The sequence below is a fragment of the Pleurodeles waltl genome, chromosome 8, assembly GCF_031143425.1.
Source record: "Pleurodeles waltl isolate 20211129_DDA chromosome 8, aPleWal1.hap1.20221129, whole genome shotgun sequence".
Classification (NCBI taxonomy): domain Eukaryota; kingdom Metazoa; phylum Chordata; class Amphibia; order Caudata; family Salamandridae; genus Pleurodeles; species Pleurodeles waltl.
The window spans coordinates 1,161,979,493-1,162,007,378 of record NC_090447.1 but is presented as its reverse complement, the minus strand read 5'-3'; the positions used below and the strand labels follow the sequence as shown (position 1 = coordinate 1,162,007,378).

Genomic DNA, 27,886 nt, shown 5'->3' with positions numbered 1-27,886 from the left:
TGATCCTGCCAGGTGGAGCTAAAGACAGCAATATCATCAAGATAAGCTGTGCTAAAGGACTCCAAGCCAGCAAGGACTTGATTCACCAACCTTTGGAAGGTGGCAGGGGCATTCTTTAAACCAAAGGGCATAACAGTAAACTGATAATGCCCATCAGGTGTGGAGAATGCTGTTTTCTCTTTTGCTCCAGGTGCCATTTTTATTTGCCAGTACCCTGCTGTCAAGTCAAAGGTACTTAAGAATTTGGCAGCACCTAATTTATCTATGAGCTCATCAGCTCTAGGAATTGGATGAGCATCTGTCTTGGTGACAGAATTGAGCCCTCTGTAATCCACACAAAACCTCATCTCTTTCTTTCCATCTTTGGTGTGAGGTTTGGGGACTAAGACCACTGGGCTAGCCCAGGGGCTGTCAGAGCGCTCAATTACTCCCAATTCTAGCATCTTGTGGACTTCCACCTTGATGCTTTCCTTAACATGGTCAGACTGTCTAAAGATTTTGTTTTTGACAGGCATGCTGTCTCCTGTGTCCACATCATGGGTACACAGGTGTGTCTGACCAGGGGTTAAGGAGAAGAGTTCAGGAAACTGTTGTAGGACTCTCCAACAATCAGCTTGCTGTTGGCCAGAGAGGGTGTCTGAGTAGATCACTCCATCTACTGAGCCATCTTTTGGGTCTGATGACAGAAGATCAGGGAGAGGTTCACTCTCTGCCTCCTGATCCTCATCTGTTACCATCAACAGATTCACATCAGCCCTGTCATGGAAGAGCTTAAGGCGGTTCACATGGATCACCCTCTTGGGGCTCCTGCTTGTGCCCAGGTCCACCAGGTAGGTGACCTGACTCTTCCTTTCTAGCACTGGGTAAGGGCCACTCCATTTGTCCTGGAGTGCCCTGGGAGCCACAGGCTCCAGAACCCAGACTTTCTGCCCTGGTTGGAACTCAACCAGTGCAGCCTTTTGGTCATACCAAAACTTCTGGAGCTGTTGGCTGGCCTCAAGGTTTTTGGTTGCCTTTTCCATGTACTCTGCCATTCTAGAGCGAAGGCCAAGTACATAGTCCACTATGTCTTGTTTAGGCTCATGAAGAGGTCTCTCCCAGCCTTCTTTAACAAGAGCAAGTGGTCCCCTTACAGGGTGGCCAAACAGAAGTTCAAAGGGTGAGAATCCTACTCCCTTCTGTGGCACCTCTCTGTAAGCGAAAAGCAGACATGGTAAGAGGACATCCCATCTCCTTTTGAGTTTTTCTGGGAGCCCCATGATCATGCCTTTTAATGTCTTGTTGAATCTCTCAACTAAGCCATTAGTTTGTGGATGGTATGGTGTAGTGAATTTGTAAGTCACTCCACACTCATTCCACATGTGTTTTAGGTATGCTGACATGAAGTTGGTACCTCTGTCAGACACCACCTCCTTAGGGAAACCCACTCTGGTAAAGATACCAATGAGGGCCTTGGCTACTGCAGGGGCAGTAGTCGACCTAAGGGGAATAGCTTCAGGATACCTAGTAGCATGATCCACTACTACTAGGATATACATATTTCCTGAGGCTGTGGGAGGTTCCAGTGGACCAACTATGTCCACACCCACTCTTTCAAAGGGGACCCCCACCACTGGAAGTGGAATGAGGGGGGCCTTTGGGTGCCCACCTGTCTTACCACTGGATTGACAGGTGGGGCAGGAGAGGCAAAACTCCTTAACCTTCTGGGACATATTGGGCCAGTAGAAGTGGTTGACTAACCTCTCCCACGTCTTGGTTTGCCCCAAATGCCCAGCAAGGGGAATATCATGGGCTAAGGTCAGAATAAACTCTCTGAACGACTGAGGCACTACCACTCTCCTAGTGGCACCAGGTTTGGGGTCTCTGGCCTCAGTGTACAGGAGTCCATCTTCCCAATAGACCCTATGTGTTCCATTTTTCTTGCCCTTGGACTCTTCAGCAGCTTGCTGCCTAAGGCCTTCAAGAGAGGGACAGGTTTCTTGTCCCTTACACAGCTCTTCCCTTGAGGGTCCCCCTGGGCCTAAGAGCTCAACCTGATAAGGTTCAAGCTCCAAAGGCTCAGTTCCCTCAGAGGGCAGAACTTCTTCCTGAGAAGAGAGGTTCTCTTTTTCTGACTGTGTTGCAGTTGGTTTCCCAACTGACTTTCCTTTTCTCTTGGTAGGCTGGGCCATTTTTCCAGACTCCAGCTCTACTTTTTCACCCTGTGCCTTGCATTGTGCTCTCGTTTTTACACACACCAGTTCAGGGATACCCAGCATGGCTGCATGGGTTTTTAGTTCTACCTCAGCCCATGCTGAGGACTCCAGGTCATTTCCAAGCAGACAGTCTACTGGGATGTTTGAGGAGACCACCACCTGTTTCAGGCCATTGACCCCTCCCCATTCTAAAGTTACCATTGCCATGGGATGTGCTTTAGTTTGATTGCCAGCATTGGTGACTGTATAAGTTTTTCCAGTCAGGTATTGGCCAGGGGAAACCAGTTTTTCTGTCACCATGGTGACACTGGCACCTGTATCCCTCAGGCCCTCTACACTTGTCCCATTAATAAAGAGCTGCTGCCTGTATTTTTGCATGTTAGGAGGCCAGGCAGCTAGTGTGGCTAAATCCACCCCACCCTCAGAGACTAATGTAGCTTCAGTGTGACACCTGATTTGCTCTGGGCACACTGTTGATCCCACTTGGAGACTAGCCATTCCAGTGTTACCTGGATTGGAGTTTGGAGTGGAACTTTTCTTGGGACAGGCCTTGTCTCCAGTTTGGTGTCCAGACTGACTACAGTTTCGACACCAGGCCTTTTTGGGATCAAAGTTTTTACCCTTGTACCCAGGATTGTTTTGTGAAGAGGCTCTGGGCCCACCCTCCTGTGCAGGTTTTTGGGGGCCTGTAGAAGACTCTTGACTATTTTTATTTTTGGCTGTCTCACCACCTTTCCCCTGGGGAGGTTTCGTGACCCCTTTCTTTTGGTCACCCCCTGTGGAAGTTTTGGACACCCTAGTCTTGACCCAATGGTCCGCCTTCTTTCCCAATTCTTGGGGAGAAATTGGTCCTAGGTCTACCAGATGCTGATGCAGTTTATCATTGAAACAATTACTTAACAGGTGTTCTTTCACAAATAAATTGTACAGCCCATCATAATTACTTACACCACTGCCTTGAATCCAACCATCTAGTGTTTTTACTGAGTAGTCTACAAAGTCAACCCAGGTCTGGCTCGAGGATTTTTGAGCCCCCCTGAATCTAATCCTATACTCCTCAGTGGAGAATCCAAAGCCCTCAATCAGGGTACCCTTCAGGAGGTCATAAGATTCTGCATCTTTTCCAGAGAGTGTGAGGAGTATATCCCTACACTTTCCTGTGAACATTTCCCAAAGGAGAGCACCCCAGTGAGATCTGTTCACTTTTCTGGTTACACAAGCCCTCTCAAAAGCTGTGAACCATTTGGTGATGTCATCACCATCTTCATATTTAGTTACAATCCCTTTAGGGATTTTCAACATGTCAGGAGAATCTCTGACCCTATTTATGTTGCTGCCACCATTGATGGGTCCTAGGCCCATCTCTTGTCTTTCCCTCTCTATGGCTAGGATCTGTCTTTCCAAAGCCAATCTTTTGGCCATCCTGGCTAACTGGATGTCCTCTTCACTGGGGTTATCCTCAGTGATTTCAGAGTTGCTGGTCCCTCCTATGAGGGAGCCAGTATCTCTGACTAGTATTTTTGGAGTCAGGGCTTGAGAGGCCCTGTCCTCCCTAGATAGGACTGGTAGGGGGGATTCTTCCTCCAGTTCACTATCCTCTTCCTCTGAGTTGCCACCCTCCGAGGGGTTGGCCTTTTCAAACTCTGCCAAAAGCTCCTGGAGCTGTATTTTGGTAGGTTTGGGGCCTATGGTTATTTTCTTTAGTTTACAGAGTGACCTTAGCTCTCTCATCTGTAGATGGAGGTAAGGTGTGGTGTCGAGTTCCACCACAGCCACATCTGTGCTAGACATTTTGCTTCTAAAAGTTGGAATACTTTTTAAGAATCTAAAACTGGTTCTAGAATCTAATTCAAACTTTTACAAACTTTTAAACTCTAAAAGAAATGCTAAACAGGATCTAACACAAGGCCCTAGCAGGTCTTTTAAGAATTTAGAAAACTTTTCAAATTGCAAAAATCAATTTCTAATGACAATTTTGGAATTTGTCATGTGATCAGGTATTGGCTGAGTAGTCCAGCAAATGCAAAGTCTTGTATCCCACCGCTGCCACCAATGTAGGAAGTTGGCTCTGTATGTGCTATTTCAAAGTAAGGAATAGCATGCACAGAGTCCAAGGGTTCCCCTTCGAGGTAAAATAGTGGTAAAAATAGATAATACTAATGCTCTATTTTGTGGTAGTGTGGTCGAGCAGTAGGCTTATCCAAGGAGTAGTGTTAAGCATTTGTTGTACATACACATAGACAATAAATGAGGTACACACACTCAGAGACAAATCCAGCCAATAGGTTTTGTTATAGAAAAATATATTTTCTTAGTTTATTTTAAGAACCACAGGTTCAAATTTAACATGTAATATCTTGTTTGAAAGGTATTGCAGGTAAGTACATTAGGAACTTTGAATCATTTCAATTGCATGTATACTTTTCAAGTTATGGACAAATAGCTACTTTAAAAGTGGACACAGTGCAATTTTCACAGTTCCTGGGGGAGGTAAGTTTTTGTTAGTTTTACCAGGTAAGTAAGACACTTACAGGGTTCAGTTCTTGGTCCAAGGTAGCCCACCGTTGGGGGTTCAGAGCAACCCCAAAGTCACCACACCAGCAGCTCAGGGCCGGTCAGGTGCAGAGTTCAAAGTGGTGCCCAAAACGCATAGGCTATAATGGAGAGAAGGGGGTGCCCCGGTTCCGGTCTGCTTGCAGGTAAGTACCCGCGTCTTCGGAGGGCAGACCAGGGGCGTTTTGTAGGGCACCGGGGGGGGACACAAGCCCACACAGAAATTTCACCCTCAGCGGCGCGGGGGCAGCCGGGTGCAGTGTTAGAACAAGCGTCGGGTTCGCAATGTTAGTCAATGAGAGAACAAGGGATCTCTTCAGCGCTGCAGGCAGGCAAGGGGGGGCTTCCTCGGGGAAACCTCCACTTGGGCACGGGAGAGGGACTCCTGGGGGTCACTTCTGCAGTGAAAGTCCGGTCCTTCAGGTCCTGGGGGCTGCGGGTGCAGGGTCTTTTCCAGGCGTCGGGACTTAGGTTTCAGAGAGTCGCGGTCAGGGGAAGCCTCGGGATTCCCTCTGCAGGCGGCGCTGTGGGGGCTCAGGGGCGACAGGTTTTGGTACTCACAGTCGTAGAGTAGTCCGGGGGTCCTCCCTGAGGTGTTGGTTCTCCACCAGCCGAGTCGGGGTCGCCGGGTGCAGTGTTGCAAGTCTCACGCTTCTTGCGGGGAGTTGCAGGGTTCTTTAAAGCTGCTTCTTGAAACAAAGTTGCAGTCTTTTTGGAGCAGGTCCGCTGTCCTCGGGAGTTTCTTGTCGTCGTCGAAGTGGGGCAGTCCTCAGAGGATTCAGAGGTCGCTGGTCCCTTTGGAAGGCGTCGCTGGAGCAGAGTTCTTTGGAAGGCAGGAGACAGGCCGGTGAGTTTCTGGAGCCAAGGCAGTTGTTGTCTTCTGGTCTTCCTCTGCAAGGGTTTTCAGCTGGGCAGTCCTTCTTGTTGTTGCAGGAATCTAATTTTCTAGGGTTCAGGGTAGCCCTTAAATACTAAATTTAAGGGCGTGTTTAGGTCTGGGGGGTTAGTAGCCAATGGCTACTAGCCCTGAGGGTGGGTGCACCCTCTTTGTGCCTCCTCCCAAGGGGAGGGGGTCACAATCCTAACCCTATTGGGGGAATCCTCCATCTGCAAGATGGAGGATTTCTAAAAGTTAGAGTCACCTCAGCTCAGGACACCTTAGGGGCTGTCCTGACTGGCCAGTGACTCCTCCTTGTTACTTTCTTTGTTCCCTCCAGCCTTGCCGCCAAAAGTGGGGGCCGTGGCCGGAGGGGGCAGGCAACTCCACTAAGCTGGAGTGCCCTGCTGGGCTGTGACAAAGGGGTGAGCCTTTGAGGCTCAACGCCAGGTGTTACAGCTCCTGCCTGGGGGAGGTGTTAGCATCTCCACCCAGTGCAGGCTTTGTTACTGGCCTCAGAGTGACAAAGGCACTCTCCCTATGGGGCCAGCAACATGTCTCTAGTGTGGCAGGCTGCTGGAACTAGTCAGCCTACACAGACAGTCGGTTAAGTTTCAGGGGGCACCTCTAAGGTGCCCTCTGGGGTGTATTTTGCAATAAAATGTACACTGGCATCAGTGTGCATTTATTGTGCTGAGAAGTTTGATACCAAACTTCCCAGTTTTCAGTGTAGCCATTATGGTGCTGTGGAGTTCGTGTTTGACAAACTCCCAGACCATATACTCTTATGGCTACCCTGCACTTACAATGTCTAAGGTTTTGTTTAGACACTGTAGGGGTACCATGCTCATGCATTGGTACCCTCACCTATGGTATAGTGCACCCTGCCTTAGGGCTGTAAGGCCTGCTAGAGGGGTGTCTTACCTATACTGCATAGGCAGTGAGAGGCTGGCATGGCACCCTGAGGGGAGTGCCATGTCGACTTACTCGTTTTGTCCTCACTAGCACACACAAGCTGGCAAGCAGTGTGTCTGTGCGGAGTGAGAGGTCTCCAGGGTGGCATAAGACATGCTGCAGCCCTTAGAGACCTTCCTTGGCATCAGGGCCCTTGGTACTAGAAGTACCAGTTACAAGGGACTTATCTGGATGCCAGGGTCTGCCAATTGTGGATACAAAAGTACAGGTTAGGGAAAGAACACTGGTGCTGGGGCCTGGTTAGCAGGCCTCAGCACACTTTCAATTGTAAACATAGCATCAGCAAAGGCAAAAAGTCAGGGGGCAACCATGCCAAGGAGGCATTTCCTTACACCTGGTCAAATCACCTGGTGTGAACATATTGACACAGGTGACTGTCTGCCTGTAAAATGTAAAATCTACAGGCAGCCTGACCATTTCAGGGAATGCATCAAAGTAGAAATGCAAACGATGATAGAGTTGGGAGTCTTTAAACCTTCAGACAGCCCTTGTGCTAGTCCAGAAGTCTTAGTACCCAAGCCTCACTCCCAAAATGGAAAACGTGATATTAGATTTTATGTTGATTACAGAGGCTTCAATGCAGCCACTAGGACTGATACCCATCAAATCCCTAGGGCAGGTGAACTAACAGATACTCTGGCTGCAGCCAGGCATTTTGGCACATCTGCTCTGACTGCAGGTTATTGGTGGATTAAGTTATCTGATGCTGCAAAGCCAAAAAACAGCATTCACAGCACCTAATGGGGACTATCACTTCACAGTAATGCCCTTTGGGTTGGCCAATACACCTGCAACATTTCAAAGATTGGTAAACTAAGTTCTCCAAGGCCTGGAAAGCTTCAGTGCAGCATATAGCTGTCTTTAGCTCCACCTGGAGGATCATATGATCCACCTTGGAAGTTTACTGGAGGCCTTAGAAAAGGCAGGCCTCACTATCAAGACATCCAAATGCTAGATAGATCAGGGCAAAGAGGTTTATTTGGGCCACCTGGTAGATGGAGGCCAAATTTAGCCACTACAGGGCAAAATCCAAAACATAATGGATTGGGTTGCCCCTACCACTCAAACCCACGTCAGAGCCTTTCCTAGGCCTAACTGGGTATTACAGGAGATTCATAAAAGGATATGGCTCAATATTAGCCCCCTTGAATGACCTCACATCCAAAAGGATGCCAAAAAAGGTCTTATGGACAGCTAGCTGCCAAAAAGCCTTTGACGGCCTCAGACTGCCCATGTGCGCTGCTCCCAACCTCTGAAGCCCTTACTACTCAAAACAACTCATTGTCCAGACAGATGGTTCAGAGGTAGGAATAGGGGCAGCACTTTCCCAACGTAATCAAGAGGGCCAGGATCCACCTGTTGCTTTTATAGGTATAAGGTTGACCACCAGAAAAAATCGTTGGTCAGCAACTGAGAGGGAGGCCTTTGCTGTGGTCTGGGCCTTGAAGGAGCTGAGGCCATACCTGTTTAGCACTCATTTCCTTCTTCAGACAGACCACAAGCCCCTCATATGACTTATGCAAAGGAAAGGTGAGAATCCCAAAAAGTTAAGGAGGTGAATCTCCCTACAGCGAATGGACTAGTCACTGTAACAAAGACTTGGGAGTAACCACTGCAATGCAGATGGAGGGTGTTGTGTAGTAAAGTTCCCTCTTTGTGGCATGGTTACCCACACTTTTTGCCTGATGTCAATGTGCTTAGACTGTTTTCACTGGGATCCTGCTAATTAGGACCCCAGAGATTCTGCTCTCTCCTCCGAATGAACAAGTTACTTACCTTCGATAAAGCATTATCTGGTAGAGACGATCTAGCTGCAGATTCCTTACCTTTGAATTCCCTGGCGTCAGCTTCAAATCCAAAATCTTTTTGCTGAGCTGACTAGTTTCTGACCACATGATGTGAGAGCCTTTGTGCACTCTGTGGCCAGGAACAAAACCTGTCCTGGGTGGAGGTGCTTCACACCACTCCCTGCAGGAACTTTAACACCTGGCGGTAAGCCTCAAAGGCTCAAGCCAGATGTTACAACGCCCCAGTGTACTCCTGCCTGTGGAGATGCCCCTGCCCCCTGTCTCGTCTCCCCCCCCCCCCACCCCACCCCCAAGGACACAGCCCCCACTTTTAGCAGCAAGTACGGAGGAAATAATGAGAAAAACAAGGAGAAGTCACCCTCCAGCCAGGACAGCTCCTAAGGTGTCCTGAGCTGAGGTGACCCCTTCCTTAGAAAATCCTCCATCTTGCTTTGGAGGATTTCCCCTAGTAGAATTAGGGATGTTCCCCCTCCCCCAAAGGGAGGAGGCACAAGGAGGGTGTAACCACCCGCAGGGACAGTAGCCATTGGCAACTGCCCTCCATCCCAAACACACCCCTAAATTTAGTATTTAGGGGCGACCCTGAGCCCAGGAAAACAGATTTCCTGACGACCTGAACAAGGAGGACTGCTGACCTGAAAGCCCTGCAGAGAAGACGGAGACGACAACTGACTTGGCCCCAACCCTACCGGCCTGTCTTCAGACTCAAAGAACCTGCAAACAGCAACCATCCAGCAGGACCAGCGACCTCTGCCGACTCAGAGGACTGCCCTGCAACCCTAAGGACCAAGAAACTCCCTTAGACAGCGGCTCTGTCTGAACATCCAAGAAAAAAACATCTTTAAAGGGACTCCCACTTCACTCCTGAAGCGCGAGTCCCCAACACACTGCACCAAACGCCACCCAGCTCGTGTCCAGAGGAACCAACACTGCAGCAAGGACCTCCACGCGACTACCACAATGTGGACACCCTGAGGCGACCTCCCTGCACTCCCAGGGTGACACCTGCAAAGAGAATCCAGAGGCTCCCCCTGACAGCGACTGCCCAGTCACAAAGAACCCGACGCCTGGATGAAGCACTGCACCTGCAGTGCCCCAGGCCAGAGAGGAATCAACTATCAGTGCAGGAGTGACCAGCAGGCGGCCCTCATCGTTGCCTAGTCCGTGGCTGGCCCGAGAAGCCCCCCTGCCATTCCCTGCTTGCATCACCAGAGTGACTCCTGAGTCCCTCCATTGATTTCTATTCAAAACCAGACACTGCACCCAGCCGCCCCTGTGCGGCTGAGGGTGTATTTTGTGTGCCTGTATGTTACCCCCACAGTGCTCTACAGCCCCCCCTCCCCCGGTCTGCTCCCCAAGGACGCAGGTACTTACCTGCTAGCAGACTGGACCCGGAGCAGCCCTAGTTTCCATAGGCCCCTATGTTATTTAGGCCCCTCTTTGACCACTACATCTGACCGGCCCTGTGTTGCTGGTGCTGGGTGTTTGGGATTGATCTGAACCCCCAACGGTGGGCTGCCTATGCCCCGGAGACTGAATTTGTAAGTGCTTTACTTACGTGCTAAACTAATTTGTACTTACCACCCCCAGGAACTGTTGAATTCTGCACTGTGTCCACTTTTAAAATAGCTTATTGCCATTTTTGACAAAACTGTGTACATTACTGTTTTACTTCAAAGTTCTATATTTATTTATGCCAAGTACCTTACAATGTAGGTACTTACTTGAATTCTGAATCTTATGGTTCTAAAATAAAGAAAATATTTTTCTATATAAAAATCTATTGACCTGGAGTTAAGTCTGAGTGTGTGTTCTCATTTATTGCCTGTGTGTGTACAACAAATGCTTAACACTACCTCTGATGAGCCTACTGCTCGACCACACTACCACAAATATAGCATTAGTATTATCTAATTTTGCCACTATCAACCTCTAAGGGGAACGAACCCCATCTCTCACTTTGAGATGGTATATACAAAGCCAACTTCCTACACATGGATAGAACCAACATTTGTCTGTGCAAAACTAGGGCCCTGAAAAGGGTAAGCCCTAAACCTAATAGACATATCCGCAGAGCGGGGAGGCATGGGTGAGTGTAAGGAATCTGCAGCTAGATAGAATCTCTACCAGATAATGTGTTACCAAAGGTAAGTAACTTGTTCATCTGATAGAGACTTCTAGCTGCAGATTCCTTACCTTTGAATAGATACCCAAGCCATAACCTCCTGGCGGAGGGCTGCTGCCACTACTCCTTACACTAAGAAGTCCTGTAGGACTGAGCGGTCAAAGTGCTTGTCTCTTCGTACCCGACTGTCCAGGCAGTAATGTTTTGCAAACATGTGCTAAGAAAACCACGTTGCCGCCTCGCAGATCTCCAGGACTGGTACCCCTCGAGGTAGTGCAGTGGTAGCAGCTTTGCCCCTGGCAGAATGAGCCCGCAAGCCCTCAGGAGGCTGCTTCCTGGCCAATGTGCAGCATATCAATGCAGAAAATGACCCAGCGCAAAATGGTTCACTTCTACACTGCCCGACCCTTCTTTGCTACAACGTACCACACACAAAGAGTTGGTCATCCACCCAGAACACTTGTGCGGTCAAGGTAGAACGACAATGCTCTCTTTGGGTCCAGTCGATGGAGTCGCTTCCCTTCTTTAGAGGGATGTGGTGGTGCAAAGAAGGTGGGCAGGGTGATGTTCTGACCCAGATGAAATGGGGTCATCACCTTGGGGAGGAAAGAGTCACAAGGTCTGAGAACCACTTTGTCTGAATGGATAGTGAGGTATGGTGGCTTTGATGACATGGCTTGCATCTCACTCACCCTCCTGGCAGATGTTATTGCCACTAAGAAGGCTGTCTTGGTGAGCAGACAGAGGGGACAGCTGTGCAAAAGCTCGGAAGAAGCACAAATGAGAAATGGGAGGACAAGATTTAAGTCCCATTGAGGCATAATAGAAAGCGTAGGGGGAAACATATGTGCAAGTTCTTTGAGGAATGTATGTACAATGGGAGATTTGAACAGAGAAGGCTGATCAAGCAGCCGAAGAAATGCTGATAAGGCAGAAAGATGGCTCTTAAGAGTCCCCAAGGCAGAACCCCGTTGGGCTAGAGAAAGAATGAGGAGAAGAATATCAGAAAGAGAAGCAGAAAGAGGGTCAATTGACCTTTCTGTACAATAATAAACAAAGCGTTTCCAACGGCAGGCATATACTGTTTTAGTGGAGGAACGCCTGGCTGGCAAAATAACTTTACAGACTTTGGGAGGAAGGTCAAAAGTCATCAACTGCTGCCACTCAATCTCCATGCATGAAGGCGCAGAGTTGACGGGTTCAGGTGGAGAACCTTCCCCTGCTGCTGTGACAGAAGATCCTCTTGAAGGGTCAGCCTGATCGGAGGACTGATGCTCATTTTGAGTAGCTTGGGATACCAGACTCTTCGTGCCCAATCGGGAGCCACTAAGATGACTTGGGCCCGGTCGTTTTCAATCTTCTTGAGAACTCTGGACAGAAGTGGTATGGGGGGAAAAGCATATAGGAGGCCAAAATTCCACTCTGACAAAAAGTGTCGCGAGCGACTGCTTCCTTGGAAATTCCACTGCACAATACTGCTGACATTGCACGTTCTCTGCGGAGGCGAACAGATCTAGCCAAGGCTCTCCCCACTGCTGAAAGAGTCCTTGCGCCACCTCCGGATAGAGATACCACTTGTGATCCATTAGGCTTCGATGGCTGAGTTCGTCCGCCCTGGCGTTCAGAGTACCTGCCAGTTGTTGAACCACCAGGGTTATACCCTGCTGTTCCAGCCATGTCCAGAGACGCAGAGCCTCTTGACAGGGTCCACGACCCCACATCGCCCTGCTTGATGCAGTACCACATTGCAGTGTTGTTGTTCATGAAGACCTGCACTATTTTCCCTTTCACAACAGGAAGAAATGCTTTCAATGCTAGCCAGATCGCCTGGAGCTTCAACAAGTTGATATGGAGACCAGATTCTGCCGGAGACCAGAGGCCCCTGATCTCAGCCTCTCCCAGGTGGCCACCCTTTCCTAGAAGTGACGCATCTGTCACTACTGTGAGATCTGGTTGGGGAAGGGAGAGGAGTCTGTCTTTGACCCAATCGTGGTTCACTAACCAACATTGCAGGTCCTTTGCAGTTCCCTCTGAAATCTGAACCGTGTTGGTAAGATTTCCCTGATGCTGTGCCCACTGGAACTTCGGGTCCCATTGCAGAGCCCTCATATGCCATCTGGCATGTTTGACTAACAGGATGCAGGAATCCATGAGTACCAACAGCCTCAGTCTCTCTCAACGAAACCCGGGATAGAGGCCAAAACATCTGTATCATAACCTGAACATCCTGGACTCGCTGCTCGGTAGGAAAAACCCAAAACTGCACTGTGTCCAGAACACCTCTGATGAAAGGGAGCTTCTGAGAGGGAGTCAGGTGTGACTTCAGCACATTTACAGTGAACCCCAGCGAATGCAGAAGGTCCGCAGTAGTCTGAAGGTAGTTGACGAGAGCCTGGGGCGTAGGAGCCTTCAACAGCCATTTGTCGAGGTAGGGGGAAGACTGAAATCCCTAACCTGCGCAAATGAGCTGCCATCACCTTGGTGAACACCCGAGGGGCTCTGGTGAGAACGAAGAGGAGCACGGTAAAGTGCTTGTAGCACACCTTGAATCTCAAGTAACGCCTGTGGGTGGGCAGGATGGCGATGTGAAACTACGCATCCTGCAAGTCCAACACTACCATCCAGTCTCCTTGGTCTAGGGCAGACAAGACCTGAATATGAATGAGCATTTTGAATTTCTCCTTTTTGAGGAAGAGATTGATGTCCCTTAAATCCAAAATAAGGTGAAGACCTTGTTCTTTTTTGGAATCAGAAAGTAGCAGGAATAACAACCACTGCCTACTTCTGACATAGGGACCTTTTCTATGGCTCCCTTGGCCAAGAGAGCCGTAACTACCTCGCGGAGCAAGATCAAATGATCCTCCATCAGCCGTTCCTTCACTGGAGGGATTGAGGGAGGTAAAGACTGGAATGGGAGGGAACAGCCCTTCTGTATGAATTGCAAGACCCATCTGTCCGATGTTATGGACCGCCAGTGAGGGAGATGAAATGTAATCCTCCCTCCAACTGGACTGGCATGGTCTTGCAGAACCATACTAGGAGAACTTAGGCCTTGCGGAAGAGGGGGGCTGGGTGGTGACCGACCTCTGGCTAGGCCCACTGGGTCTGAAGGTACCACGACCTCGCACTGGATACTGGGAAGCCGGAGTACGGTGGCTAACCTGTGGTTGGCATGGTACTGTGCTCCTCCCAAAGCATCGAAAGGGGCGATAGACAGACTGCTGGCGAACGGGCGTTGAGAGGCCCAAGGATCTGGCCATGGCCCGAGAGTCCTTGAACCGCTCAACTGCAGAGTCTGCTTTCTCACCAAAAAGGCGTGAGCCATCAAAAGGCATGTCCATCAAACTTGCCTGGACATGCCCTGAAAAGCCAGTGGCATGCAGCCAGGCATGGCATCGGAGGGCCATTGTGAAAGAAATCGCCCTGCCCAGCGAGTCTGTCATGCCCAACCCACACAGGATGATAAATTGGCTGCATCTCTCCCATCCTTGACAGCTTGGGTGAGAGTGTCCCGTACGCCCTCCTGGCCATGGGGCAGCACCTGTGCCACCGTATAGCATGAAATATGGGAAAAACAGCCCAATAGGCAAAAGGTGTTTACCGACCTCAATGCCAGGCTGGAGGAAGAAAACATCTTCTTCCCAAGTTAGTCCAGGCTCTTGGATTCTCTTTCCAGGGGAGCGGTAGGGAAGGCACCACAGAAAGTGGAGGCTTGGACCACCAAGCTCTCCAGGGTGGGGTGTTGGGTGAGGGAACTAGGGTCGTTAGGAGCTGGTCGATGGCGGCGGCCGATTGTCCTATTCACAGGAGCCCCTGTGCTGGGTTTGGACCACGCCCCCAGTAGGACATCTGTAAGGGCTTCATTGAAAGGTAACATCAGCTCTGATGTAGCAACACCCGGCTGAAGCACCTCTGTCAGGAGGTTAGTCATGACTGGCACCATAGGCAAATCTAGGTCCTCAGCTGCCCTATGCACCACCATGGCATATGATGCTCCCTCCTACGTAGCTACAGAAGGAGGTGAGAGCATAACAGCATCTGGTTGGGCCAAGTCGGCCCTGGCAACGGCTCCACGGAACCGTGTTCGGAACGTCGACTTCTCAGTCTTCAATGAAGCCATCATGGAGCTGTGGAGTTCGTAATGACAAACTCCCAGCACATGTACTTAATATGGCCACACTGCGCTTACCAATGTCTAAGAATGGACTTAGACACTGTAGGGGCATATCGCTCATGCAGCTATGCCCTCACCTGTGGTATAGTGCACCCTGATCTAGGGCTGCAAGGCCTGTTAGTAGGGGCATGGTACCCTGAGAGGGATGCCATGCTGACTTTACCTTTTTCTTCCCACCAGTAAACACAATCTGCAATGACAGTGTGTATGTGCTTTGTGAGGGGACCCTCAGGGTGGCATAATAGATGCTGCAGCCCTTAGGGATCCTCCCTGGTCACAGAGCCTTTGGTACCAAATGGTACCTTTTACAAGGGATTTAGCTGTGTGCCAGGAGTGTGCCAATTGTGGGAACAATGGTACAGTTTTAGGGAAAGAACACGTGCTGGAGCCTGGTTAGAAGGATCCCTGCACACTCTGTCAAGACAGCATCAATATCACGCAAAAAGTGTTTTGGGGGGGTGACCATGCCAAAAAAGGGGTCATTTTCCCACTGATGCCACGGAGGAGGAGGGATTTTCACTGGAGATGACAATCTGAATAGCCCTTTAAGGAATTGTTTTATTATTCTAGAGGACCATAAAGATTGGGAATTACTGGTATGACGAAATGAGCGCGATAGACTTGATCTTGCTAGATGAAGAAGATACAGAAGTATCTATTCTGGAGCAGATGACAAAGGGTGGACGCTGGAATCCCTACACCAGGTACAAAATCCCTTCCATTTGTTTGTATGTTTTATTTGTAGTCTGGGCTCTAGCATTATCAAGTACCTCTCAACAATCAGCCGGAATATTTAGGTCAGCAAATTCATGGAACTCAGGAGCCAGGCCATCAACTGAAGAGAAGTCAGGTTGGTATGATGGACCTGGCCTTCGTTCATCGTTAACAGAGTCGGTATTGGGTCCAATGGCAAGTAAGGCTGTTCCTAGAGGAGTAGGTGCTCCGTAGTAACCAAAACTGGTGCGGCCACCTGGGAGCTATGAGTAGCAGTCAACAAGGTTCCCTTTTCATCCTTTTTTAGAACTCTCTGGATCAGAGAATCGGTGGAAAAGCGTAAGCATAAATTCCTGACCATCTGATCAAAAATGCATTCCCCCGCTATCCTTTCTGTGGTTGCAAATTTGCATATTACTGGCATTTGCTGTACTCTCTCATTGCAAAGAGGTGTAAGCTTGGCTTGCGTAGCAATGGAAAAGATGATTGAGAGTAGTCTGGTTGAACTCCCACTTGTGGCAGGTTGTTGTGGTCCTGCTTAGTGAGTCTGCAAGGGTGTTGGACATTCCTGCTATGTGCTTCGCCCTGAGAGTTATGTGGTAGCGAAGGGCCCAGTTCCATTTCTCTTGCGCATGGAGAAATAGCGCTGGTGAGAGGGTCCAGCCTAGCTTGTTGAGGTAGTGCATGCTTGTGGTATTGTTTTTTCAGATAATAAAGATGAATCCTTGATTTTGGCTAGAAAGGATTTGAGTGCAAGGAAGATGGCTTTAAAATCTAGCAAGTTGATATGGAGCGTTGCTTCTTGGGTGGTTCATTTTCCTCTCACTTGAAAGTCTTGGAGATGAGCGCCCAAGCCCTGTTGGGGCACCTTCGTGGTCATGACATTCTGGAATCTGATTCAGGAAGGAGAGACCTTCGGAGATGTGGAATGTCTTTGACCACCATTTCACGGCCTGCCTCATTCGAGGAGTTATCTGAATCTAACAATTTCATGCAGGATGCTAGGTCTGAGAGCAAGAGAGAATAGCCACCTAGTGTTTCGTCTGCATTTACTAGAGTTCATAATAGTTCACAGGTGGACAAACTGTTAGAATTCCAGTCACACAATTGTAGGTTAAGACGAAGGCCTAGGCTCTCAACATGATGGCATTTCCCTTGTGTGAGGCATCCATTGTAATGGTCACAGTCGGAAGGCCTGCCAAGCAACATATCCTGGGCTTCAATATTTTAACTTCACAACCATGTAAGTGACAACTCCTCTATCCTCTCATATCTTGGTGCTTCTGTCTTATCAATTCCATAGCCATGACTCAGACAGCAAATTATGTAGGAAAACACGGGATGTGAGAAACAGACAATGCTATAAATTCAAGAAACTTCATCAATTCTCAGATTAAGACCCTTTATAAAGGTGTATGTTGTGCTAGAATTCCAGTAACTTCTATGGAATGAGCTCTGAGGTTGCTTTCCTACTGTCTATAAAATTGCTGGATTGTTGTTGGCGAAGACTGTCAAATTAACTGTGAACCCCAAATGAAAAAGCACATGAAACAGTTTTTATTGTTCTGACATTAAAAAAATAAATTTCCCTTTACCAGCCAATGACCCAGATATGGGCTGACATGATATATTTACTTCCAATCTAGTTAGACTTTCATTGCAGCTAAATATTCTGTAGACTCTGAGCTAACTATGCCAAAAGAAGGGACAATGCCCTGTGCCCTTTCCACCAAACCCAAGTATGCGATAGAATGTTGCGGCTGTGTTATTTAAAAAAAAGGCAAAATGAACCCTCCGGAGGAAACAGCCGTTAGAACTAGTATTGCCAGGTGTACAAGTGTTGAGAAATGGAAAGAACCAGATCTGTACAAACTGGAAAAATTGTGCCAAACAAAGCCTCAATTAAATGTTTCACTGCTGCTTCAGGAAATGGGTAGCTAAACGGTGCAACAGTATACATTACGGCTGAGAAGGCGAGGCAGTAATGTTATCAGACAGCAACAACCATTAACACTGCACTGCAGTCCTCGAACTGCTTGTTGCCATGATATATTTGCATTACGAAGAACATTTCTTTTCTTTACAGTGTTCATATGAGTCACCATCGACACTGGGAAAAGATACACAGTAGATCAGAATTCAGACAATATTTTCATGGCATTTACACCCAACTAACAATGCTACTAACACATACATTTAAAATTAGCATACCTTCTAAGGTCTCTTTCTTTGAGCCATTCAAATCCTGCATATGCTCTAAAGCCACTTCCGTCCGGTCTTTCTCTAAATGATCAGGATCCCGGGAGACCAAAACCTTCTCTGGGTCTCTATCAACTCTATCAACTTTAGGTTTTAGATCCATAAGAGCAGGGACATCTGTAATTCTCTCTCTGTCTCGATCGCCAAGCTCAAGAGGAGGTCGTTCTCTATCTCTATCTCGATCCCTGTCCAAATCTCTTCTTCGGTCCCGTTCTCTGTCTCTCATTCGATCTCTATCCCTGTTTCTCTGCCAGTCTTTATCTGTATCACGGTCCCAATCTCTCTGCCGTCCATCTCTCCTGTCACGTTCTCTTTCCCGGTCGTGGTCATATCTATCTCTTTCTGGAACTCTCTCTCGGCTGTCAAAGGATCCAGATCTGGAATGGCCCTGACGGTCAGACTCAGGAGAACTTCTTCTTGAACTGTGGCTTCTCGAATCTTGTCGATCTAAGATTTTTGTAAAAATAGAGATGGTTAAAGTCTGTAGCATCTTACAAACACCATTACTTTTGGGTTATGTAAAATAAAAGTGCATTTTGCAGTCAAAAATGAATTTACCTGTCTTGTTCCCACTCAAAGTTTAATCTACAACAAGTTTACAGACATTAACAAAAGTGAAAATTCTACAGTGAAGATATCAAATTGCAAGTTCAATAGCAATAAAAAGTTCCCAGCATCTTTAGGATTTGTTTTTCACTGTTACTCAAAACAACGTATTGCTGGGGGAATTGAATCCTCTGGCAGACACTATTTCTTATCACAAGAATGGCTGACAGCAGAGAGTTGACTTGTGTGTATTGTGACTCGCTGATTTAACTTAAGGACAATAGGTCAAGTAATTTCTACAAGATTTCAGACACGCTGCTGAGTACTCCCTTCTAAGGGCGGCAGTTTATCACCAGAATTCAGATACTGTTCTGCCAGCAACAGCCACAGAGTTAATACTAAAGAAAAACCTATTACTGCTTTTGACTAAGTATACTGACTTGAAGAAACGTATAACAACAACTTATCTGGTAGAGACATTCTAGTTCCAGATTCCATATCTTTGAATTTCCCCAAGGTATCAGACAGGATCTGCAGAATTTTCCGAGCCATAAGGTGGCGTAAATCAGCTCCGCATCCATCGTCGTCCACGCCGGATATGACGTCACGGCTTCTACACAGGGGCCAACCCGGCATGCTGATGTCAGTTTCTTTTCACGGCTTTCCACACCAGAAGCACAGAGCCATATAGAACACTTACTATTGGTACATCAAAATTAAGGCCCTGAATGGGGAGTTCCTGTCCCTAGAAATCAGTTTGCAAAGCAGGGAGGATAAGCGGTTCAGTAGGGAATCTGCAAATAGAATATGTCTCTATCAGATAAGGCATTACCAAAGGTAAGGAACTTGTTCATCTGATAGAAACTTCCAGTTGTAGATTCTTCACCTTTGAATAGATACCCAAGTAATACCATTCACCGGAGGTGGGTCTGCAAACCAAGATCACACCAGCACTGGCAAAGTACCTGTCCAGGCAGTAGTGTTTGGTAAACATGTGGAGAGAAGCCCATGTAGTTGCCTGACCGCTGTCAAGGAATGGAACGCCATGTGCTAATACAGTGCTCGCAGCTGTAGCTCATGGATGAGCATGCAAACTCTTAGGTGATTGCTCTTTGGAAACTGTGCAGCAGATCTTAATGAAGATACAAACCACCTAGAAATGGTCAGCTTCTGTACTGCCCGCCCTTTCTTCACACCCACATAACGGACAAAGAGTTGAGCGTCCATGTGAACTCTTTTGTACGACCAAGATAGAATGCTAATGCTCTTTTTCAGTCCAGGCGGTGGAGTCTCTCCTCTTCCTTAGAGGAGTATAGGGGTGCGTAAAAAGTAGGCAAGGTGATGAATTGGCCTACTTGAAAGGGCATATCCACTTTAGGTAGAAAAGAATCCCTAGTGCAAAGCACCATATTGTCAGGGTAGATGGAAAGGCAGGGTACCTAAGATGACAATGGCTGTAGGTCACTCATTCTACGGGCAGATGTAATGGCCATAAGGAAGGCTGTGAGAAGCCAAAGATGACAATTGTGGAAAGGCTCGAAATGAGCACCCATCAGCAATGTCAAAAACAAACTCAAATCCCATTGGGACATAATGAATGGAGAAGGAAGGACAAAACATGTGTAAGACCTTTAAGGAACTTATGTATAATAGGGCACTTAAAGAAGGCTGATCAGCCAACCTCCAAAAAGCAGCAATAGCAAACAACCTTTGGGAGTGTCTATAGCAGAGCCCTGTTGGGCCAGACAAAGGATAAACAGAACGTCAGAGAGAAGGGCAGAAAAGGGGTCAACAAACTTGTCTGTGCACCATGCCAGAAATGTTTTCCAATGATAGGCGTAAACCATTTTGGTGGAGGGAAACCTGGCTGATAAGATTATGTTACAATCTTCGGGCGGAATGTCAAAAGATGTCAACTGTCATCCCTCAATCTCCAAAGGCAGAGAGTGGGTAGATTTAGGTGCAGAACCCTCCTCTGTTGCTGTGACGAAGGGGCAGCCAGATGAGAGAATCGAAGGACATGCTCAACAACTCGGGATATCAGACCCTCCATGCCCATTCCTGGGCCACAAGGATTACTTGGGCCCGGTCGTTCTTTATCTTCTTGAGAATTCTGGGCAAAACGGGCAATTGCTGCCTTGGAAACTCTGACGCACATAACTGCTGACATTTGCATGTTCTCTGCGGAGGCAGACTGATCTAACCAAGGCTCTCCCCACTGCTGAAAGAGACTGTGCACCACTTCCAGATGGAGACGCCACTTGTGATCAGGTAGACATTTTTGGCTAAGTTTGCCTGCTCTGGCATTCAGAGAGCCTGCCAGATGTTGAACCACCAGGCACATGCCCTGCTGTTCCAGCCATGTCCAGAGACACAGCCTCCTGACAAAGGGTCCACGACCCCCCCGCCCCCCCCCCCCCCACTTGTTTCAGCACCACATGGAGGTAGTGTGTCCCCCCCCCCAACACACACTTTGTCTGCTGTCACTCTGTTTGGACTGTTTTCACTGGGATCCTGCTAACCAGGACCCCAGTGATTTTGCTCTCTCCCACTAAATTTGGGTGCTTAGCATTTTGCGCACCCCACAATAGGCATACTGGTGTACCCTTGTAAGTCCATAGTATAGGGTACTTCGGTAACCCATGGCATTGGGGCACCAGAGGTTCCCCATGGACTGCAGAATCTATTGCGCCACCCATGGGAGCTCATTTAAAATGTGTCTGTAGGCCTGCCATTGCAGCCTGCGTGAAAAGGTGCATGCATCCTTTCACCAGAGGTCACAGCATCAGGTCACTGTAAGTCACCCCTATGGTAGGACCTCCTAGCCCAGAGGACAGGGTACAGGTCCCCGTGTGTGAGGGCACCCCTGCATGAACATAGGTACCCTACAAACTCCAGTTCCATTACACTGGACTTCGTAAGTGTGGTGAAGCCATTTTAACCATGTACTGGACACAGGACACTACCGGGGTCTAGCTACATAATGGTAACTCCGAACCTGGGCATGTTGCGTATCAAACATGTCCGAATCATACCCCAATAGTGTTGTTAGTACTGGTTTTATGATTTCATGGACTCTGGGGGCTCCTTAGAGGACCCCCAAGTACTGCTCCTACCAATCTTCTGGAGTTTTCCAGGCAGCCTGTGCTGCTGCGACTCCTCAGACAGGTTTCTGCCCTCTTGCTGCTTGAACAGCTCAGGCAGAGGACAGCAGAACAAAGGATTTCCTGTGGGAGAGGGAGGTAACCCCCTCTCCCTTGGAAAAAGGGGTAAGTAGGCTTGGGAGGCGTAGCCTCCCCAAACATTCGGTGCCCTCCTTGCATAAACTGGTTTCCAACAGTCAACTGGACCCTCTGTCCCTGCGTTTAGCGCGAAACTGGGCAATAGAAAGGGGAGTGACTGCTCCCCTGTCCATCACCACCCCAGGGGTGATGCCCAGAGCTGCTCCAGATGGCCACTTGATTCTGCCATCTTGAATCCAAGATGGACAAAGGCCCCTGGGAGAATGTGAGTGGCCAGGTCAAGCAGGTGATGTCACAGCTCCCTCCTGATAGGTGGTCACCTTGCAGATGACCAAGCCCCTGTTTAGGACTATTTAGGGTCTCCCTCTTCAGTGGGTCCTCAGATTCGACATGCAGGATTTCAGCAGGACTCCTCTACATCGTTTACTTAATCTTCTGGCCACTGGAACCGCAAATTGACTCTTCAGGAGCCCACAATATGCAACTTCAGCGACGACTCCACCTTGCAACATTGTTTCTCCGGCTCCTTCCAGTAACTGCAACATTTCCACAGCTGTGCATCCTCCGAGGACATCAAGACTCTTACCTGCACCAAGAGGTAAGAAGGAATCTCCCTTGGAGTGAAAAAGTCACTCCCTTGCATCTGCAGTCACCAACTGCAACGATGACCAGCTGCATGGATTTGCTCTCCTCCAGAACTGCATAGATCCAGCATCACAGGTGGTGGTCAAGCCATTGCCTCCCCTTGCAGAACAGTACCTCTGTGCACAACTCTTGCAGCTACCAAGGCTTGTTTGCTCCTGCTCCATGGGATCTTCAGGCTCTGTGTAGCCCCGGCCCAAAGAACTTCTTCCTGTCAAGCACAGTCTCCTCGCTGCTGCTCCAGCAACGTGGGACTCCTCTTCAAGCGTGCTGAGTGGGCCTCACTGCGACTTGCTGTGCCTGTTGGGGCTGTATCCTCTTCTAGTGACTCTCCTGACTACCGAGGGTCACCCCGAACTGTCCTTCTGGGGTGGAGTCACCTGGGCCTTGCTGGTGCTCTTCAGCCTTGCAACACTTTTTTTTTCTACTTCAGCATTTGCTAAAGTTTGTTGGTGGTCTTCCTGCAGCACTGACCAGCTGCAACCAGACAGCCGACGTGGGACATCATCTGCATCACTTCCAGGACTCTTCTTCAGCTCCGGTGCTGCACAGCTGGTCTTCATCACCCATCGACCTGGTCCTGCTTCCACAGAAGGGTGGGTAGTGGCTGCTGCCACCACCAAACATTCCATCACGAACTGGACTTGGTACCCTTCCTTTGCAGGTCCTCTTCTGCTAGAATCCACCTTTGAGTTCTTCCAGTCTGGCCGGGGTCTTGCACAATCCTTTTTCCAAAATCCTCCTGTTGGGTTTGGTGAAAACCAGATACTTATCTCTGCTCTCCTGGTCGCTGGGGGTCACTCTGGTACTCACGTCTTGGGGTTCCTAGTTCCTCCAGCTCCCCCCTAATGATTCCACATCCTTGGGTGGGGGATTGTATCTCGCATTCCACCTATTTAGTACATGGGTTGCTCCCCCCAGGGCCTACACTGTTTTCTAATACTTTTGCCAATTCTTGTTGTTTTTATGCTCCTTACTGATTGCTATTGTGCATTTAATTAGAGTTTTTACTAACCTCCAGGTTTGGGGGGGGGGGAGAGGGGCTGGTACTTCCTATCAGAATTCTAGTATTGGTGCTACTATAATAAAGTACCACTATTGTTTTTAACACTGCGTGGTTCTTTCATGTGTCATAGTGCTGTGTGACTATAGTGATATTGCATAAACTTAGCATGTCTCCTAGATAATTCTTGGCTGCTCATCCACAGCTACCTCTAGAGAGCCCTGGCTTCCTAGATACTGCCTACACTTCACTAATAGGGGATACCTGGTATAAGGTGAGAACACCTTCTTGTGAATTCATGAAAGACACTAATGTGGAGAATACGTCATTGGTGCACTTATGTGACTTTCTTGGTTTTTAAGTCTGGTGATTATCAAGACATTTTGTTTTTATTTAAATTTAATTTCTCTCTCTATCCATCTCTCGGCTAACAGTACCCTCAGTGACAGCATTCTGCTCTTCAACAAGGAGAATGTTGGCACACAAAGTAGTTTTGTTCAGTGCCAGGAACTACTGTGGCAATGTGTGCTTTTTGAGACCGAAACTTTAAAAAAAATATTTTTGCCAATGTTTGTTACAATGGCGAGGGACTGGCAGCTCCCTAAACAAAGTGTTACAAAAGCCATGTCAAAACAAGACATGTATCGACAAAACCAAGAGACTGACAACCAATGTGTGATCGGTTGGTTTTGTCAGTGCTTGCTTTTTTCCCTCCATATTTCCCATAATCGTGTTGAAAATAGTTATAATGATTTTCCGTTATGAATAAGTTTTTAAAAAAATTGTATGGATCAACACATTTTACTGATGCTTCAAAGAAATGGTATCTAAAATTTCAGAGTAATTTAGCAAAAAAAAATGTATTTGCATTTTTCCTGAACATTTTATTTTGAAAGCAAAGAACCATCAACCATGCTTACAAGCTTCTGCAAACATCTGATTCTAACTAGAAGGCATTCTGGGTGCATTACACGCAACCTCATACTGTTAAAATTTTCAAATGTGTGCGCAGACATTTTTGTACTGGGACCACCGTCAGTAGTGAAGTGTGACCTTACTACATTTATTTAGAGCACTCACCCTAATAATAAAAGCTTTCCATTTATGAACCATAAATAAAAGTATGAACAGCATTAATTAATGGACACGAAGTGGAGGGAGCAGCCCTTTCAGACTATCTGCAAAACCCACCTATCAGATGTGATGGATTGAAGTGCTCAAGTGCAGAGTCTCCCGTGCGTCTGCAAAGACGGGTGCCATCAAAGGGCACGTCCACCAAAGTAGCCTGGACATCCCCTGAAAAATCAGACGTGCTCAACCAGGCGTGGGCACCTCTGGGCAAATGTCAACAAAACTGCCCTGCCTCGTGAGTCTGTCATGTCCAGTGACCTTTGCTGGACTCTACAATCAGCAACTGCCTGAGAAAGTACACCCGGGGCCTCCTCCAGGACCAGTGGCAGCACTTGCGCAACAGTATCTCACAGCATGGGGGAATAACAGCCCAAAAGACATGGGGTGTTCACGGACCGCAATGCTAGGCTGGAGGATGACAAATAATCATCTGCACAAGAGTATCCAACCTTTTCGATTCCCTATCCAGGGGTGCCAAACGGAATGTGCCATAGGAAGTGGAGGCTTGGATGACCAACCTCTCAGGGGTGGCGGTGTTGCATCAAAGCTTAGGTCCCCTGTAGCGGGTGATGGTGGCTTCTTGCTCTTCTTCTTGTGCCTCGATTTACCCGATCGCCCAGAGGACTTGGAGTGGGCCGATGGAGGAATTTGCAACTGCTCCCGCGATTTTCTTCTCGACCGGGACCTCAACTTGCACAGAGGAGCAATCAGGCCACCAAAGCCTTCGGCTGCATGGCCCAACATCAGAGCATCACTTCGGGTTGTGTTCGCACTCCAGGCAGCAAAGACACACAAGATGCGGATCCGCCAAAGACATCGACTTATGAAAAGAACTGCAGGGCTTAAACCCGGTCTTCCTCAATGACACCCTCCACACTCAAGGAGTTTTAAACTCGAAAAATGTTCTACAAAAAGTGAGGGAAAAAATAGGATAGGCAAAAAGTGACTGAGGGGTAACTTTCTTCGGATCGGTGGTAGCAGGTGCAGAAAGAAAATAACTTATGGCATTGCATCAGGTGGTGCCTACATAGGACCAGCGATGTCCTATCTGGTCCGGACAACGAATGCGGAGGCAATCAATGCCACCTAACGACACGTAGAGGTACTGCTCAGAAAATTCTCAGGATCCAGTCTGACACCTGGGGGAAATTCAAAGCAAAGGAAATTTGCAAATAGAAGTCTGTATCAGATGTACTTATCTAGTTGCACTAGATCGTTTTAACCATACTGAACAAGACAAACTGACAGGTGCTATCTCTAATCAGAGCTTGCATAATCAAATCATTGTATATTTTGATTCAAGTTGATTTTGTGCAATTAAGGTTTGGCGAGTCAGATGAATTCCCAAAAATACTAACATTACAAAAGGCACATATTGTCAAATATAACAAGAAGGAAACTCTATCGTAAAGAAAGAATGTTCGAGCTGAGCTCAGTCAATTTGCTTTCGCAGTTGGACCATGTGCAGTTGTTATCTCATAGTACAACCAAGGGTGGGCATTGGACAAAGCAAGTCACCAGGAATTTTCTACTTTTATCACTGCCAAAAAGATGTTAATTTTAGTAAATAAAAGTTAATTGCCATTGTGTTTACCTGTACTGTAGTCCTCAGTGTCTCCAGACTCACTGAATGTTTCAAAAGTGGGACAGTAATCCAGCCAGAATGAAAAGTTAATTAAATGGAACGCTCTTTTTCCATTATAAGTAACTTCATTAAGCTAAATATAGAATATCTCTTCCCTGTGTGTGGGATCGTGGAACACTGTTAAAAAAAAATCCCTTTTGTAATACATTTTTAAAATACGGCTTCTTTGAAAATAATCCATCTTGTATTTCCTTAACAGATTTACATTATTATAATTAAAAATATGTTACATACACAAGCAGGCTGAATCAGCCATTGCAATCCTTTTCAAGAGTAGAGAAAACATGGAGGTACACAATAAGAAGAGGAACTGAAGAGGAACTCCATGGTCACTTTAAGGCAACAGGCTGCTCCACAGTCCCCTAATGTAGTGTAATGTTAGAGGAAAGACCTTAAGAGCGATTCAATTATTTTTTCCTAAGCTATTAAGGAATCACGTAGGCTGTTTATGAAATAATGAGTATACTTATAACGGAGAGGGAAAAACTTAATGGGGACTATTACTCCTACTCCATAAAGAGTTTCCAATTATTTATGTGTGGTTATCCTGCCAGTTAGCAGCAGAACCAGAAAGTGCTATAAAAGCTGTTAAAACAGATCTGCTAATCTGCACCAAACTATTGTTCTATTTTCTAAGAAAGTTGAATGCGAGAAACAGTCCTAACACAAGGATGTGAAATCGTTATAGGGGAACTGGAAGAACGAGGAACCCCAAGAGGTGAGCACCAGACGGATCCCAAAAACTAACAATAGGACTATGGAAAAAGCTTATGCAAGACCCAGACAAGACTAAAATAACTCAAAGGTGGATTCTGGCAGAAGAGGGTCTGCAAAGGAAAGGGGCCAAGTCCAGTTTGTGATGGAAGTGTCCGATGGTGGCAGGAGACACTACCCACCTGACTGTGGATGCAGGACCAGGTTGACAGTGGACAAAGAAGACCAGCTGGGCAGTACAGGAGCTGAAGAGGAGTCCCTGAAGTGATGCAGGAGTTGCAGTGGTGCTGAAGAACAACCAACAAGCCAGGGCAAATGCAAGAGAGGAAGAAGACGAGTTGCAAGGCTGAAGAAGACCACTAAGGCCACGGGACTCAGCCCAAGGAGGGGAATCCAGGGTGACCTTCAGCAGTCGGGAGTCCAAGAGAAGGCAGACCCACAGGCAACCCACTGGCAGCAGGCACAGGAGTCGCAGAGAGGCCCACTCAGTACACCTGAAGAGGAGGCCCACATCGCTGGAGTACCGGAGAGGAGACTGTGCTTGTCAGGAAGAAATGCTGGGGGCCTGGGCTACACAAAACCTGAAGATCCCTTAGAGGAGGAGCATACAAGCCTTGGAGCTGCAAGACTCGCGGTGCACAGGTGCACTGTACTGTCCTGCAAGGAGAGGCAAGGGCTTACCATCTCCCAAGTTGGACAGCTGGCAGAGAGGACCAAGGGAACCACTCCAGACCACCTCCTGTGATGAAGGATCCATGCAGCTCCAAAGGAGAGAAGATCCACGCAGCCGATCATCATTGCAGTTGGTGCCTGCTAATGCAGGGGAGCGACGACTCCTTACTTCTTGATGCAGGCTGGAGTCTCGTTGTTCTCAGAAGATGCACAGCGGGGGAAAGGGTGCAGTTGCTGTAAGGAGCCGGAGAAACAATGTTGCAAAGCGGAGTAGTTTCTGAAGTTGCAACTTGTTGGTTCCTGAAGAGTCCAGTTGCGCCTTCCGGTGGCCAGAAGATGAAGTAAATGATGCAGAGGAATCCTGCTGGAATCTTGCACGTTAAATCTGAGGACCCAAGAGGGAGACCCTAAATATCCCAGGAAGGGGGCTTGGTCATCTGCAAGTTGACCACCTATAAGGAAGGGGCTGTGACATCACCTGCCTGACCTGGCCACTCAAGAGGGTCCCAGGGCCTCTACCCCCCTTGGATTCAAGATAGCAAAATCAAGTGGCCACCTGGAGGAGCTCTGGGCACCACTCCTGGGGTGGTGATGGACAGTGGAGTGGTCAC

General features: G+C 47.9%; 1 protein-coding gene across 3 annotated transcripts in view; it reads right to left on the bottom strand.

Moving 5' to 3' along the window:
• ZC3H13 (zinc finger CCCH-type containing 13) overlaps nt 1–27,886 on the bottom strand; it is a 532,845-nt gene that overhangs the window by 111,894 nt on the left and 393,065 nt on the right. For all 3 annotated transcript variants that reach the window (XM_069205400.1, XM_069205402.1, XM_069205401.1), the window contains exon 16: nt 17,633–18,127. In XM_069205400.1, coding sequence (XP_069061501.1) covers nt 17,633–18,127 — 495 coding nt within the window. The remainder of the gene's footprint in view (nt 1–17,632; nt 18,128–27,886) is intronic.